Source organism: Dermacentor silvarum, chromosome 1 (genome assembly GCF_013339745.2).
Source record: "Dermacentor silvarum isolate Dsil-2018 chromosome 1, BIME_Dsil_1.4, whole genome shotgun sequence".
Classification (NCBI taxonomy): domain Eukaryota; kingdom Metazoa; phylum Arthropoda; class Arachnida; order Ixodida; family Ixodidae; genus Dermacentor; species Dermacentor silvarum.
In genome coordinates this window covers 226666063-226681737 of record NC_051154.1, presented here as the reverse complement: position 1 = coordinate 226681737, position 15675 = coordinate 226666063, and the positions used below count along the sequence as shown (strand labels likewise).

Here is a 15675-nt window from a genome sequence, read left to right as displayed (position 1 = left end):
AAGGAATGATAAAGGAACCTGCATTATACCTTCTCAGCCAATTCGTACCAAATCGTAAAAAAAGAAATTCACGTAGTACGCGCCATTCCCATGTTGGCTGAGCGATTGCATCGCCATAATTCTTTCTAGTAATCTTAGCATGAAACCATGACAAAAGGTGCATTAAGTTTAAGTACTATTCCAACAATTAAGCAGAGGACTTGGGCTCATCGAGATACAACCATGATCCCCACTAAATCCATACGCTGTCACCATACACAACGTTACATCCTTCTGAAATCTCCGGGGGAGTGTGTGTGTGTGTGTGTGGGGGGGGGCGTCATGACGCAACTTGTGGTATTTGAGGCGGAAAAAGTGCGAAAGAAGAACACATTACACGTTTTATACTCACGTCTGCAGTCGTGTTCGCCGATATCCCAGTCCACTGACCCGTCGTTTCTCGTTAGACAGGTCGCATGCCAGGTTTTGATATCCCTGGGAACGTATCCCGAACCACAGCGGTACCTGGAGTACGTAGGCAGGATGATTGTAGTGTTCATAAGATGTATTCATAAATAGGTATGTAATAGGACGCTCAACCATGTAGCATGTGTTCAGTGGAAAGCATGCTTGGCTGAGTGCTTTTCCGTTTAGAAAACGTTTATTCCAACAAGAGACGATACGGGCATCGTGAGTCGCAATGATGGCACGATACCCCCAGGAAGTCTACATTTACAAAGAACTGAGCGCTATATACACGGCAAGTTTTCACAGAAATGTCCGAGTCAACACGATCTCACTAGCATATTGCTACTTAGACGTACAGAAACACGCAATTACGCGTAAACGAATTGTCACATTATATACATTATGTTGAAGGTGTCCAAAAACATGCATGAAGCTGAGTGCTCTTGCTGAAACGATACCGGGATGCGCAAGGCCATGCCACCAAAACAGCACATTTAAGCAGGACTAACCGAAGGCAGTCGTCATTCGAGTCGCGTATGTCTACCCCATATGTGGCCCAAAACATAATTTTTTATTAGTTGTGTGGTCACATACTTTGTGTCGAACGGCCCAATAAGCTTCGTGAAGCTATCCAAGGCTACTATACATGCTGGGACATTCAAGCGCAGGATCGTGTTCATGTAGCTTAATTCAGCTACGTTTCAAGACAAAAGTAATGACTCTCTACAGTGGCGAATGTGTATGTTCCCAAAGGGGGTGCAACATAGAGTGCAGTAGCAGCAGTGTTAAGACAGGGCGACACCTCTCCAGAAATGTCGTTCTATCTGGTTTCCGCTTATATATTTCCCCTACCCACCAGATGCATAGTTCTCATAGTTCTCTTTATGGTGAATACTATGAGACTTTAACAGCCGTTTGCAAGCTACGTTCGTCAACAACGCATACGTCAGCAACAGGAAATACAGAGAATCAGTAGTTTTTTGCCACCGTCTTCAGACTTTACACATTAGATTTGAAACTCCAACGGTTGTTGCCCTACAAAATTCTGTCTATCCAATACAAATGTTGGAATCCATGTGGAGCGATGCATTAGTGGAGCGGGTAATTAAATACTATAAATACCTCATGAAATGACAAATGGTCATCCTTTGCATCTTCCAGTGTACTTCAAATCTTAAGGGTGCGTCCCCCCCCTTTTTTTAAGAAGCAGATTTAATTTCCATACATGCCAGCCAGTTGAAAAGAGGTAACGGAAGCCTACACTAGAATAATTAGGAACGGTATATACATAAGTGAGCCATCGGTGATTCCTCACAAAAAAATAATTTCACTACTTGCATCAACATTGATATAGTTATACCTTTCACAACGTCATTGCAGCTTGTCCTGTGTTCTGTGCACGTCCGGTTTTAAAGCGAAACTTTCTTTGCCTCTTCCCTCCGCTTTTCAGGTGCTGGCTGTCTTGCACGATTGCCCAATTCCAGACATACTTCAAACAAGCATCAGCATACTTCAAACGAGCATCTTCAAACAAGTGTCATCAGCTACCGCTGCTATCTCGCCAACTAAGAGCTGTTACATCTCAACGTGGAAACGTGCATTATTTGGGTGTTTTCCCCGAGGCAGCCCCTTTCAACAGCGCCGTCTAGACGGCGACAGTGCCCGACACCGACCATGAGAAGCTGACCATCACGCAGGTGCCACTGATTGATGAGAGGTGCCAACTTCGTGCAATTAATACCGTGGGAAGGGCGACGATATCGGTTTCCCATATGGCCACGCAGTTGAGCAAATTCGAGGGCGAGGTTGCGATAGTAGAAACGGAGTTCTGTGAACAATACGACCTCTCTGATTGGCCGCACCAAGGTCATCAGATTCCCTAGTCGGGTCAACTATAGGGAAGACGACTGTTTTATAAGCGGACGCCATGGGTGCAGTGGTGTGTCCTGACGTGTTCTGTTGTGTGCTCAGACATGTAGTGAGCTGAGACGTTCAAATTGCATCCCCATGGAGTGGGCTTCCATATTTGGAGCCACTGTAAATGTTTAGAATAAACCCTTGTTCTCTCGCTCTTACTCCCGCACGTACTCATCCCTATGGCTGAAGGATCACCGGCCTAAACGCTACCCCGAGTCCCAACAGAGCAGATTCGCGTCATCTTAAATTACAACATTGCTTTGATCTGCGTGGTGTTTATTTGTTCCTCTTTTTGTTTGAGGGGTAGGGGAGGGGGATGTAATGAAGGATCGGACGACCACAGCTAGAAGAAAATACCAATGCGACATCCGAGTGCTGTCTGCGGTATTCTACGTGGCGCTCTACCGTATCAACAGAGGGCGGTGAGCCGTTACGAATTCCCCCGTTTCAGTGACTGCTGCCATCTTTAGCACCTAAGAGACTATAATAAGCCCATTGTTCTCTTCAGTCCCCCTCGGTACATGTAAATCATCAGGTCTTTAGCCTTCTCGGCTAGACATGGGCCCATGCAGGAAGTGCTAGAAACATTGGCGAGACAACTTGACATTGTACATCAATTTCGTATACAACAAGGTTGTACAATGGTTGCATACAAAAACGAAAATTAAGACACGCAAGAACTTATACAATAGTAGCAACAAGATTTAAAAAAAGCGTGTCCATAATATATCAGCCAGTTACTTGATCCCAACTTTAGAACTTAGGTCTCATACAAGATGTTTCACATCCATCTCAATGATAAAAGCAGCGCTGTCTAAGACTCGCAGGGCTGCCTGCGAGTCTTCGACAGAACATATACAGAACATTACATATACAGTTGCATTAGTTTCCGCTAATTTAGAAGCGGAACCACTACTGGCTTATGACGCATCTGATCGAGTGGCATGCTGAGTGGGTTCCATTCCTAAAGATAACATGTTCTTTTTTTTTTCTTTTCCCTTTAAGCCTGTCTTCGATTAAAAGGGGGAAAAAACATAACGTTAATGTTCCTTGCTTTCCGTAGTTCTAGTGACCATTGGCCTCTTCGGTAGCGTAATGCAGTGAAAGAGCCCCTCATTTAGCTTGATTATCTTCATGCATCAGTAGGTTAAAGCGTGATTGATTACGTGACTTCCACATTTCATTGATCTCAGCTATGAAAACCTGCCAAATGAAGAGTAATTTACATTGTCATGTGGCAAATTAGTATTATTCCTTTGCGATGTTTATTGAGTGGTAGTAGCTGTTCTTCATACCTTAATGTTTTTCATCCAACTGAAAAAACGATACGGAGTCCTTTAGCGCAGCATCACTTTCTCCACCGTATTCTGATTCGTACAGAAGAAAAAGAGCAGGCAAGGACGTTCAGGCATACTTACGTGAGCCGGGTGCCTACAGGAAACTTTTCTCGGTACTCGTTTTCTTGGTGTACTCTGTAGTGTATGTACATGCTCTCTGGCTCCGAACACACTGCACAAAAGGAATAAAGATTAACGGGTCAGATGCACAGTCGAAGCGGGAATATCTGGTTGATGGATTTTGCTTCTACGCTAGGCAATACCAGGAATTAGGGACATTTCGTACAGTTTCCTTTTTTCGCCACCACGTGGCGTATCGACCTTAAAGAATTCGAAATTCCCGCTATGACGTATGCTATGACGCACAACTAAAGAAAGCGCAATAAAAAGAAACACCCTGAAGCTGTGGCTTCACCTCGGTGCTTGGAAACGAGCGCGCTTGTGTATCAGCGTTATCTCGAAGACGGCCAGGTACTTGCTCTACTGACAATGAATCGACGGTTTTGCTAGACACTTCGCCAGAAAGCTCGTCCGCATTCTGGAGATATGTCTGATCGAGATAACGGCTCCCGCGAAACTTCCGATGAATATATATTTTTTCCTTGAGCAGACTTTTTATTTGTACAACACTGTGGCCACGGTCTTGCGTATATGTCAGGGTTCTGTTTCATGGGTTTCCTATAAAACTGGCGTGATCCATTGTTTAAGAGGAAGCTTTAGCTCGGGCCTATCTTCGATGCCGGATTATCAAATACATGTAAAAGGCAGGAATGCTTTCATGAGAAAACCGCTGAACCGATTTGAATGAAATGTGTTGCATGTAAGAGGGAAAGTTAAATTGCAGAGACTGCAGCAAATAGAATTTTCGTTTAGATAGTGTAATGTTTTCAAAGAATTGCAGGATGTTCATAAATTTCAAAAAAATAGAAGCATGTAGTTTACAAATCCGAAACTCAGCCATTAAAAGCAAATATGGCATTTATATAAACTGCACCCGTTGGAGCATTAAAAGCGAACAATTTTTTTGCTTTAACTTAAAACTTACGTGAATTTGTTATAATGTTTGGAAGGGTTTTGCAAATGCAACATTCACAACATAGTGGTATATTTCAGGATGGTGTATGATATATGATTGCTATCCGCTTTCGATGTATTATTAGGTGCAGTTTACAGAATTCCGATATCATTTTTAGCTGCTGAGCTACATAGCTCTATACGCCAAGTTTTCTTTTTCGAAATTTGGCAATTCTTTAAAATTTGACGTAAGAAAGGTAGACCAGCCTATAATAATATATCCCTTTCGGCAATCACTACACTTCAACTTTTTTTTTCTGAATTCAACATAACTCATCAAATTTGGTGCATTGGCTGCTCTGAGAAACTATTTCCGATTTCCCATGTATTTCGATAGGAGCCCGCAAGCTCAATGTTCCCCCTAAGTTAGAGCTTGAATAATATACTTGTTGGCAAGATACGTTTGTAAACGTGTGATCGTGGCCTAACGAGCTAGAGCACTGGCGTACTGAGCTCAACGGCAGAGGATATGTTTGCAAAGCGTCTTGGGAAGGAATAGGAGAAAAGAAAGGCTGGTATCAGGCTGGTATGTTATTCAGAAGCGTGTCTGGTTGGCTAAAAATTACTAAATGCTTTGGTCGTCATACCACCTTCCGTTCCATCAGCATAATTTCTATTTCATTCCGCTAGTATTGTGCTATTATTGTCAATCAATCGAGATTAGAACACCGGTGTCATGGCATTGTATTCCGTCGCAATTCTTTATCGCCGTCACTTCAGAATCCTCTGATCGTCGTCATGCCGTCGTCCTTATATGCCTTCGTCGTTCTATCGACATCATTCCTACCTCGTAATTCCATCGTCGTCACTGCATGCACCGTCGGCCTGCGGTCCTTGTTCTACCATCGTGAGGTAACATTGGCGAGCGATGGTCATAACAAATCGGGTCAATCAGGGAGACAGTGTATGGCCGCATATATCCGAATCACTTGAAAATGAGGAGAAACACTACGGATTCTAAACAAAGATGTCTTAGCTAACACGGTGTGTCGCTTGTTGTTCGCTAGATTGTGTAAATGCTAATCGCATTAACTTCGGTAATCATCTTAACATGGGTTCATGAGAGTGGCTTGTTGGGCTAGTTGGTACATGGTTACGCATCAGGTTTTTAGATTTGACTCTAACCTTTCATACTCAAGGTCACATTTGCTGGGCTTATAGTCCTAGAACTAAAAAGACGTTGCTACCGTATCAATCCGCTCACTCGAAACTCATCAAGCGAGGCATAGCCTTTTTGTGCTTGTCAAACGCGGTGGAAAAGATCAATTTGAACGTCGCGGTTGAAATTGGCCAATCGTGTGCGGCTCGATGGAACGGAACGCCTCCGTTCCATTTTGGAACGCGTACAAGATCGCGCCCTAGATCACACTGAATGACCGCATACAACGACTGTCAAAACGTTGGCAGCAATCGCAGCCGCCGCAGCGGGCAAGGTTCGTGGGGTCTATCGCTTCAAAGGAAACTGAGCGGCGGATGCACACGCATACAAAGGTCAGAGCCGTGTGGAGATAGGAGACCGTGCGGGCGACGGCCACAGCCGGGCAAAGTACGAACGGAGTTGTTGGCAGAGTAGAAGCTGCGCCCCCCCCCCTCCCTCCCCGCGCTGCCTTACCGCGTTGTTGCTTTCGCGTGGGAGATAGAGTGGCAAGTTCCCCTTACGCCCGATTGCAAGATACGCCTTTGGTGCCGGAGCACAGCGACGCCCCGCCTCCCTCCCTCCCATACCCCCACGGCCTTTCGCGCGACGGTTGAGTTTGCTTTCGGCCGTGTGTTCGCTCTCCGTGATAGCGCGCGCGTCCCCCCCCCCCTCGCGCTTTCGCTCGCGCATACGGCGCGCGGCGACGATTTTATCGCCCTTGGAATCTATACGGAACCTCACGGCGACGGCGACGCCGACGGCAGAAATCCGGTTTAAGTGTCCATATAATTGCTATCGCAATAAAAACAAGAACAAACAATAACGAAGCAACAAAGTACCGAAGTTCGTCAGCGGGCGTAGAAAGGGCTAAGACGCACCACGTGGATGACTTCACGCGTAGAGTTTCTCACAATATTACCTAGAGGGAAAACTGGCGCTGCTGCGCTGTGGTATCCATGGGAATGCCGGTATATTGTGACTTCGGATTGGCATCGTTCTTGGAGAGCGAGAACGCCTTGAAGACGCGCCTGGCTAGTACCGTTCCGTCTGTCACAATGATCCATTTCCTGCTAAAACAGCACGTAAAAAACTGCTTTAGCTTTGTTATTACACAAAAACTTGTTTTGGTTATTTTTGAGGACATACTATTCAATGCAGAATTCTATGGAACGTAATAAGTATCAGCTGGCCGCTAAAGTTGGAGGGCAGACGATAAGATTCTCGCTCGCTTTGGAACAACTTGTCGTCTGTTCTTGCTTTTCTTCGCTTGATGCTGCATTGCAGGGGAGTAAGCTTTATTGAGAGATGTAATATGGGTGAATGAAAGCCTTTTATGTAGATTTTATTTTAAGAATGCTGTATTTGTGTAGCCATATAGACACGTTTTAGACGGAGCCTCGTACAACACCAGCCAACACAAGCCTCGCAGACACATATCCCGTCATTCCCATGAGGGCACGGCGCCCTTTAAGAAAATCGCATAGACGGTGGCGCCAGTTTACCCTCTAGGTGTTATAGTGAGAAACTATATGACTTCACGTCGTGCCCGGCGCCGCTGTGATTACGAAATGCCGTCTGGCACGACCTCATAGTCCAGTGTGCCAATACGTCGGATGATCTTATATGGACCGAAATAACGACGTAACAGTTTCTCGCTAAGTGCTCGTCGGCGTATCAGTGTCCAGACCTAAACACGTTCCCCGGGCTGGTACTCGACGTAGCGTCGTCGAAGATTGTAGTGTCGGCTGTGGGTCCTCTGCTGGTTCTTGATGCGCAGGCGGGCGAGCTGTCGGCCTTCTTCGGCACGCTGCAAATAGCTGGCAACTTCGAGATTTTATTCGTCGGTGGCGTCCGGTAGCATCGCATCAAGCGTCGTTGCCGGGTTCCTTCCGTAGACCAGGTTGAACGGCGCCACGTGCGTCGTTTCTTGCACGGCCATGTTGTATGCGAAGGTCACGTGCGGAAGGATGGCATCCCACGTCTTGTGTTCGACGTCGACGTACATTGCCAGCATGTCGCCGATGGTCTTATTTACGTGCTCGGTGAGGCCATTCGTCTGCGGGTGGTAGGCGGTGGTTCGGCGATGGCTTGTGTGGCTGTATCGCAGGATGGCTTGAGTTAGTTCTGCCGTAAAGGCTGTACCTTGGTCGTTGACGAGGACTTCTGCGGCGCCGTGACGCAGGAGGGTGTTCTCAACGAAAAATCAGGCTACCTCGGCGGCACTGCCTTTGGGCAAGGCTTTTGTTTCGGCGTAGCGCGTGAGGTAGTCCGTAGCTACGACGATCCATTTATTCCCGGACGTCGACGTCGGGAAAGGCCCCAGTATGACCATCCCGATCATCTGGAACAGTCGGCGAGGTGGCTCGATCGGCTGTAGAAGTCCGGCTGGCCTTGTCGGAGGTGTTTTGCGTCGCTGAGAGTCTCGGCATGTCCTTACGTAATGGGCGACGTCGGCTGAGAGGCGAAGCCAGTAGTATTTTTCTTGGATCCTCGCGAGCGTGCGGGAAAAACTGGGGTGTCCAGCCGTTGGGTCGCTATGGAGAGCTCGCAGAACCTCTGGACGCAATGCTGAGGGTACCACGAGGAGGTAGTTTGCTCGAACAGTCGAGAAGTTCGTCATTAAGAGAATGTCGTTTTGCAAGAAAAACGACGCCAATCTCGCCTGAACACCTTGGGCACAATGACGGTCTTGCCTTCCAGGCAGTCTATAAGGCTCATTAGTTCCGGGTCAGCTCGCTGTTGTTGGGTCCCAAGAAAGTGTCGTCATCCTGGTCGTCCTGTGGCGGCGGTTCGACGGGGCGCCAGACAAGCAGACAAGGACTGATGGGCCCCGACAAAGTGTCGTCATCCTGGTCGTCCTGTGGCGGCGGTTCAACGGGGGCGCGAGACAAGCAGTCGGCGTCAGAGTGCTTTTGCCCGGACTTGTAAACGACGGTGATGTCGAATGCTTGAAGTGTCAGACTCCATTGTGCGAGGCGACCTGAAGGATCCTTCCAGTTAGCTAGCCAAGACAAGGCGTGGTGGTCGCTGACAACTTTGAAGGGCCTGCCATAGAGGTAGGAACGAAACTTTGATGTAGCCCAGATGATGGCGAGGCATTCCTTTTCGGTTGTGGAATAATTTGTTTCCGCCTTCGACAGCGACCGGCTAGCGTAACTTACAACCCTTTCTAGTCCGTCAGTCCTCTGCACAAGCACAGCGCTGAGTCCTACACTGATTGCGTCGGTGTGCACTTCGGTATCGGCTTTTTCGTCGAAATGTGCAAGTATTTGGCGGCGATTGCAAGCGTCGCTTCAGTTCTTCAAATGCTTCGACTTGCGGCGTCTCCCACTTGAACTCGACGTCGGCCTTCGTGAGGTACGTCAGTGGCTCAGCGATCCGTGAAAAGTCCTTCACGAAGCGCCTGTAATAGGCGCGCAGTCCCAAGAAATCTACGGACTGCCTTCTTGTCGGCGGGCGCACGAAAGTCCGCGATGGCCGCAGTTTTCTGTGGGCCAGGGCAAACTCCAGACTTGTTGATGACGTGGCCCAAAAACAAGAGCTCCTCGTATGCGAAGCGGCACTTTTCTGGCTTTAACGTGAGTCCGGAGGTCTTGATAACTTGAAGAACTTCTGAAGGCGCCGGAGGTGTTCCTCGAAGCTTGAGGCAAACGACGTCGTCCAAATAGACGAGGCAAGTCTGCCACTTCAAGCGTACCAGTACATTATCCATGACGCGTTGGAAAGTCGCAGATGCCCAGCAAAGACCAAACGACATGACCTTGAACTCGAACAGTCCGTCTGGTGTTATAAAGGCAGTCTTCTCCCGGTCCCTCTCGTCGACTTCGACTTGCCAGTAGCCGGTGTTGAGGTCCATTGAGAAAAAGTACTTTGCGTTGTAGAGTCGACCTAAGGCGTCGTCAATACGTGGGAGAGGGTATACGTTCTTCTTCGTGATTTTATTGAGGCGACCATAATCGACACAGAAACGTAGCGTTCCATCCTTCTTTTTTACTAACACCACGGGGGACGCCCACGGACTCTTGGACGGCTGGATGATGTCCTCGCGTAGCATTTCGTCGATTTGTTGCCTTATGTCCTCGCGTTCGCGCGCCCAAACTCGGTAGGGGCTCTGACCGAGTGGGCGGACATATTCGTCGGTTATGATGCGGTGCTTGGCGACAGAGGTTTGTCGAACTTTTCACGACGACGAGAAGCAGTTCTTGTATTGCAGGAGCAGAGCTTTTAGCTATTCTTTCTTATGATTGGGAAGGTTCTGATTGACGTCGGAAGTTGGTTCAGGTACTACAGTCATCGTTGCAGGTGCACTAGAATCCGTGAAGGCGAAAGCGCCGCTGGATTGTACTATTACGTCGATGTAGGCGACCGTGGTGCCTTTGTTAATGTGCTTGTATTCGTGGCTGAAGCTCGTAAGCATCACTCTTGCTTTGCCTTCATGTAGCTCACCTATGCCTCTAGCGACGCAAATTTCACGGTCGTGCAGTAAGTGATGATCGCCCTCGATGACACCCTCCATGTCTGTAGGCACTTCGGTACCGACGGAAATCATTACGCTGGAGCGAGGCGGAACGGTGACTTGTTCTTCTAGCACATTCAGGGCATGGTAACTGGTGTTTGTATCCGGTGGTGTCGCGTTGTGCGTTGAAAGCGTTATCGACTTGGACCTTAAGTCGATGACTGCACCGTGTTGGTTTAGAAAGTCCATGCCTAGGATAACACCCCTGGAGCCGTGCTGCAGGATTACGAAGCTCGCCGGGTAAGTGCGGTTGTTTACCGTGACTCGCGCTGTGCAGATTCCAGCCGGCGTTATTAGGTGGCCTCCCGCTGTCCGGATATCGTGTCCTTGCCAGGCCGTTTTCACCTTCTTCAACTTGGCGGCGAACTCGCCACTGCAGACGGAATAGTCGGCTTCAGTGTCGACGAGAGCGGTGACGTTATGACCATCGAATCGCACGTCTAGATCGGTAGACCATCGTCTGGCGTTACGGTTAAGTCGTGGCGTCGGATCACCGCTGCGTCGGCTTGCTGCGCTGCTACTACGTCGCGTTGGTAGGTCTACTTTCGGCGGCGAAGTGTTGTCGTCAAGGCTCTTGCCAGGTGCTATCCTGATACCTCGTCATGATGATTCGCGAATTTAGTTCGTCGGCGGCGGAGTATCATCAGCATTGCGTCCTACAGCAACCGCACCTCCATCGGTTGCTGCCTTTAGTTTCCCGGGTAAGGGCTAGGAGATCGGCCCCGGGTTGGGCCGGCATACAAGCCTTACCCGGCCCAACCCGGGGCGAGATGTAGCGGCCTGGTGACGGCGAGTGTGAGGGTCGTCGTGATTGCCACTGGGCTCTGGCGAGGTAGTCGGCGATGTCACGTGACCGCTCGCCAAGCTGTGGACGTGGCGCGCTGACGGCGAACCCTTGCAGGCCCACAAAATCAAGCTACACTCGAAGCACAACGAAAGCGGCGAACACAGACGGCGATCGTCGAAATCTGATCAGCGGCGAAACGCGTCGGCTTTTATACATGAGTCATCGAAGGTCCCAGAATAATCCGTGGTACCCGCGTGTCGTCCAGAAAGTTCTAGATAATTCGCGTTGCTCATACAATCAGATGACATGAGCGTCGGTGACAAGAGACAACGGATAGAAGCATCGATAACGTTCCAGAAATTTCCGATACCTGCAGGCGCGTCCTGTGCCTAGCGATTACGTTTAACATTTGTTAGCCGGTGAAAAGTGGTCACCGGTGAAAGATAAACATGTATACGTGTCAGTATGATTATGAAAGATTGAGTAAAACAATTTAAGACGTAACCTGCTTCCCTGTTCAAGCAAAAGGATCCAGTCAAGTTATTTTTTCCTCTTACACTTAGAAAGTGGTTGTATATCCCCAGGTCGAACAATGTCGCGACGAATTGGACTTTTTCTAGAGCATTAATATGCAAAAAATTTATTGTTGGGCTTTACGTGCCAAAACCACAATCTGATTATGAGGCACGCCGTGGTGGGGGACTCCGGATTACTTTAGTCCAACTGGGGTTCTTTAACGTTCACCCAATGCTGCATTGATATGCACATCAAAAACCGCATTCAACACAGGGCATGCCTACACAAACATTGGTGAAATTTGTTTCTTACGCTGCTCTTTTACGTTAATACTTATGTGTTCTAAACTTTGTGGCAAGTGAAGGGCATGCACGGCATTTCTAACTACGGTATTGAGATGTTATGACCAAGAGCTATCATCTGACAGCATAAGACCTAAATATTTCACAGGTGAATTATTTTTTTATTTCAACTGGCCACTTAACAAATACTTATATCTGATTTTGTAACATTTTTGTAGTGAAGCTAATGTCTACATAATTATTTATGTTTAGGGTCATGCTATTAGTGACACACCATTTTTATACGCGCTTCAAGTCGCCGCCAATAAAAACAATGACTCATTAGATGCTCTTGCACACAGTACACAATCATCCACAAAAATTGTATCCCTGCTCAATAATATCACACATATTGCTAATAAAAAAACCTTGCACTCGGCCGCGCAACGCTTGAAACAGCGAAGCTGTGTGATCGTAGCCCAGCATTTTCCGGAAGTGCGCGCGAACTTTTCATCTTATTACTCATGTAGACGATAATTTCTTTTCGCGCGTCTCGGACTTATGGCCGACACTGCGCGTTGCACAGCGCAGCTTGCAACACCGACACCGCGTTCCAGGAGAATGCGTCGCTCTCTCTCTCTCTCTCGCTCTCATAGCACGCAAAACCTCTTCACCTCGCAGAGCACGAGCGTACAAACGCGCCAGCTGTGGAGGAATACGACGACGCTTGAACGCAATCATATGGTTAGCATAAATGCATGTTCTGGCAGCGTGGCTGTATAGCCTATTGGTTCCGACGCTCGCTTTGGGACCGGAGGTACGCGGCCTCGAAACCCACCTCTGCAAGAAAGTTTATTAATTTCTTTTTTTGGTAGTTTCTTGATATGCACCACAAATTACGGCTGGCTTAAACAGCTTCGCTGTTAAAAAAAGAAATTCGGCAGAGACATTTCAAACTGCTTAAGTGTGGCTATGCGAAAGCGAGATATTCCCTTTGGTGCAGTTTTGTACGGAACGGCGTTCCAGGAACTAGTTCCTTTTGGGAGGAACGGAGGAATGCCACCATTCCTTTAAGACTCGGTGGAACTGTAACGGTAACAGACAGACAGACAGACAATGAACTTTTATTGAGGTCCTGAGGGACCAGCCGGCGGAGACCCGCTGGGGCCCCCGGCTCGCCGCTGGCTGCTCCCATGTCGGAATCGGGAGGCCAAGCCTCTCCGCTCTTTCACGGGCCCTCTGGACGGCCATGGACTGGAGCTTGAGTTCCGTACTTGAGATGGCCTCGTCCCAGTCCTGTTCGCTGGTGAGTGACGTATCCCGTAACGCAGGACACTGCCAGAGCATATGTGCTAGAGTGCTAAACACCTCCCCACAATCCGGCCACTGTGGGCCAATTTCTGTATTAATCCTGCTTAGGAAACCTCGCGAGGGATATGACCTCGTCTGAAGCATCCTAAGCGTGATCGATTGAGCTCTACATAGATTTGGGTGTGGAGGCGGGAAGCGCCTGCGTTCCTCTTTATAGTGGGAGACGATTTCATGAAATGTTAATAACGGGTCGCTGTGGCCGAGCTCCTCCGGATCCAATGAAGCCTCACCGCCGTCGCGGCGCGTGAATTCTCGCGCACGGCGGTGAGCAATCTCATTGGGGTTCGGACGGCCCGGCAGCACGTTGTCACCCATGTGAGCGGGGAACCACGTAATGTAATGCACCGGGTCAGAATAAGTTCTTGACTTGCTCTTCAGAAGCGCCTCCGCCTGTCTCGCAACCATTCCCGAAGCGAAAGCCCTGACGGCCGCGCGTGAGTCAGTGTAGATATACGGCCTTTTAAAATCCTGCATCGCCAGCGTTACCGCCACCTGCTCTGCCACGTCGGCCGTGACAGCGCCTACCGAGGCCGCAGATAGGAGCTCGCCCTTCTCGCTGACCGCCGTGACCGCGAATTTACCGGAGCGCCCATATTGAGCTGCGTCCACGAAGGTTTCCAGGCCGACCGTTGTCTTTAAAATCATCCTGGCACGAGCTGCTCGCCTGCCGGCATTATGCTGTGGATGAACGTTTCTAGGGAAGGGACCGACGACGTAGGTCCCTCTGGAGCTCTCGTCCAGCTGAACCGCCTCACTGTGACTGTAACGCGGCCGCAAGCCCGCCGCATCCAAGAGGCGCCTACCCGCGCTGGAACCCGAAAGCCTCGTGATCTGCGCCGCTTGTTGCGCCTCTATTAGTTCGAGGGTGGTGTTATGAACGCCGAGCTGCATTAGCCTATCCGTGCTCGCCGTGACCGGAATACCCAGTACCTTCTTGACGCTTTTCCGCATCAACGTATCAAGCTTGTCCCTTTCAGTCTTAGTCCACTGCAGGGCCGAAACCACATAGTTGATGTGGCTCATAAGAAAAGCGTGATGCGCCCTAAGTAGGTTGTCCTCGCCTAGGCCCCCCTTCTTATTGGAGACTCTCATGATTAATCTGAGGATATTCTCGGTTTTGGCGGTCAGATGCGCAATGGTTTTGGCGTTACAGCCCCTGGCATCGAGCAACAATCCTAGAATTCTGATCGAATTCACCCTGGGGATCTTCTGGCTATCCCGCGTGTACACATCTATGGGGATCTGCTCGAGCGGCACGAGCCCCCGAACCCCCTGCCTTGCCGGTCTGTATAACATGAGCTCTGACTTGGTCGGGGAGAGTCGGAGACCCGTGCCCTCCAGAAAGGACTCGGTCACATCCAAGGCCTCCTGGAGCAGTAACTCGTTATTTTTACAAAGGGACGGCAGAGGGAACGGCGTTCCTTCTGTAAACGTTCCATGGCACTAAACAGGCGCACCGACGCACGCACGTATGCAGCACATCATGCAAGGCGCAAAGAACTACCGCTTGTCTGTCAGGTGACTATGGTGCATTTTTTTTCGCGAGTTGTGCATTATATTTTTTTAATGACTAGGCTTCAAGATTATCACGTGACGCTCCCTTATGTAGTTTCTTTCCGCCATGGCGGCCTGTCGGACACTAACATCGAGATGTAACTCTTTCCGAGTTCAAACAAGGGTCTTTACTAAATTAAGAACATCTATTCTGGACATTTCTTTTTCCGCTCATACTGCAATATTGGATCAGCATTCATTAAACGCCTAAGTATTGTTCCTTTCGATGCAGTTTCTTGTGCAGACATTCAATTATATCCTCCTGAGACCCCTTGTACAATACATTGCACATTGCCTTCCACTTTTTTTTTTCGAAATTCACTCGGAAGTGATTACGCAAAATATTCACTCTGGCTGTGAAGAACGGTGCGTGTGGAACTACTGTAAAGAAGTGGTTTACTCATATTCTTGTCATCCGCTTTCGAGAAATTTGACAATAAATTGGTCTAGATCTTTGTGTCGTCCCACACGGCCGAAAGACTTCGAGGCGTATTTCGAAGTCACCGAGATTTCGTGAAAATACCGGAAGCGGCAGCAATATGGCAATGTACTACACGTAGTTCTATCTTCATCTCAGCGTTCAAACAAAGAAATGCAGTTTTTACCACAGCTTACATGAGGAGATGATGGAGATAGTCATTTTTTTCACGTACATGGAGGCGGAGCTTTTGGCATCTTTCCGTGGTATTATAGCGCCCACCGACGCTGCAACGCGGGGCCCTTTGCTCGGCGCTCTC

The 15675-nt window shown here is 48.7% G+C and overlaps 1 protein-coding gene across 1 annotated transcript in view; it reads right to left on the bottom strand.

Moving 5' to 3' along the window:
- LOC119437491 (sushi, von Willebrand factor type A, EGF and pentraxin domain-containing protein 1) overlaps positions 1-15675 on the bottom strand; it is a 256678-nt gene that overhangs the window by 196447 nt on the left and 44556 nt on the right. The window contains exons 6-7 of the mRNA XM_037704501.2: positions 3783-3873; positions 392-504 (exon numbers count right to left, since the gene is read on the bottom strand). Of these exons, the coding sequence (XP_037560429.1) occupies positions 392-504; positions 3783-3873 (204 nt within the window). The remainder of the gene's footprint in view (positions 1-391; positions 505-3782; positions 3874-15675) is intronic.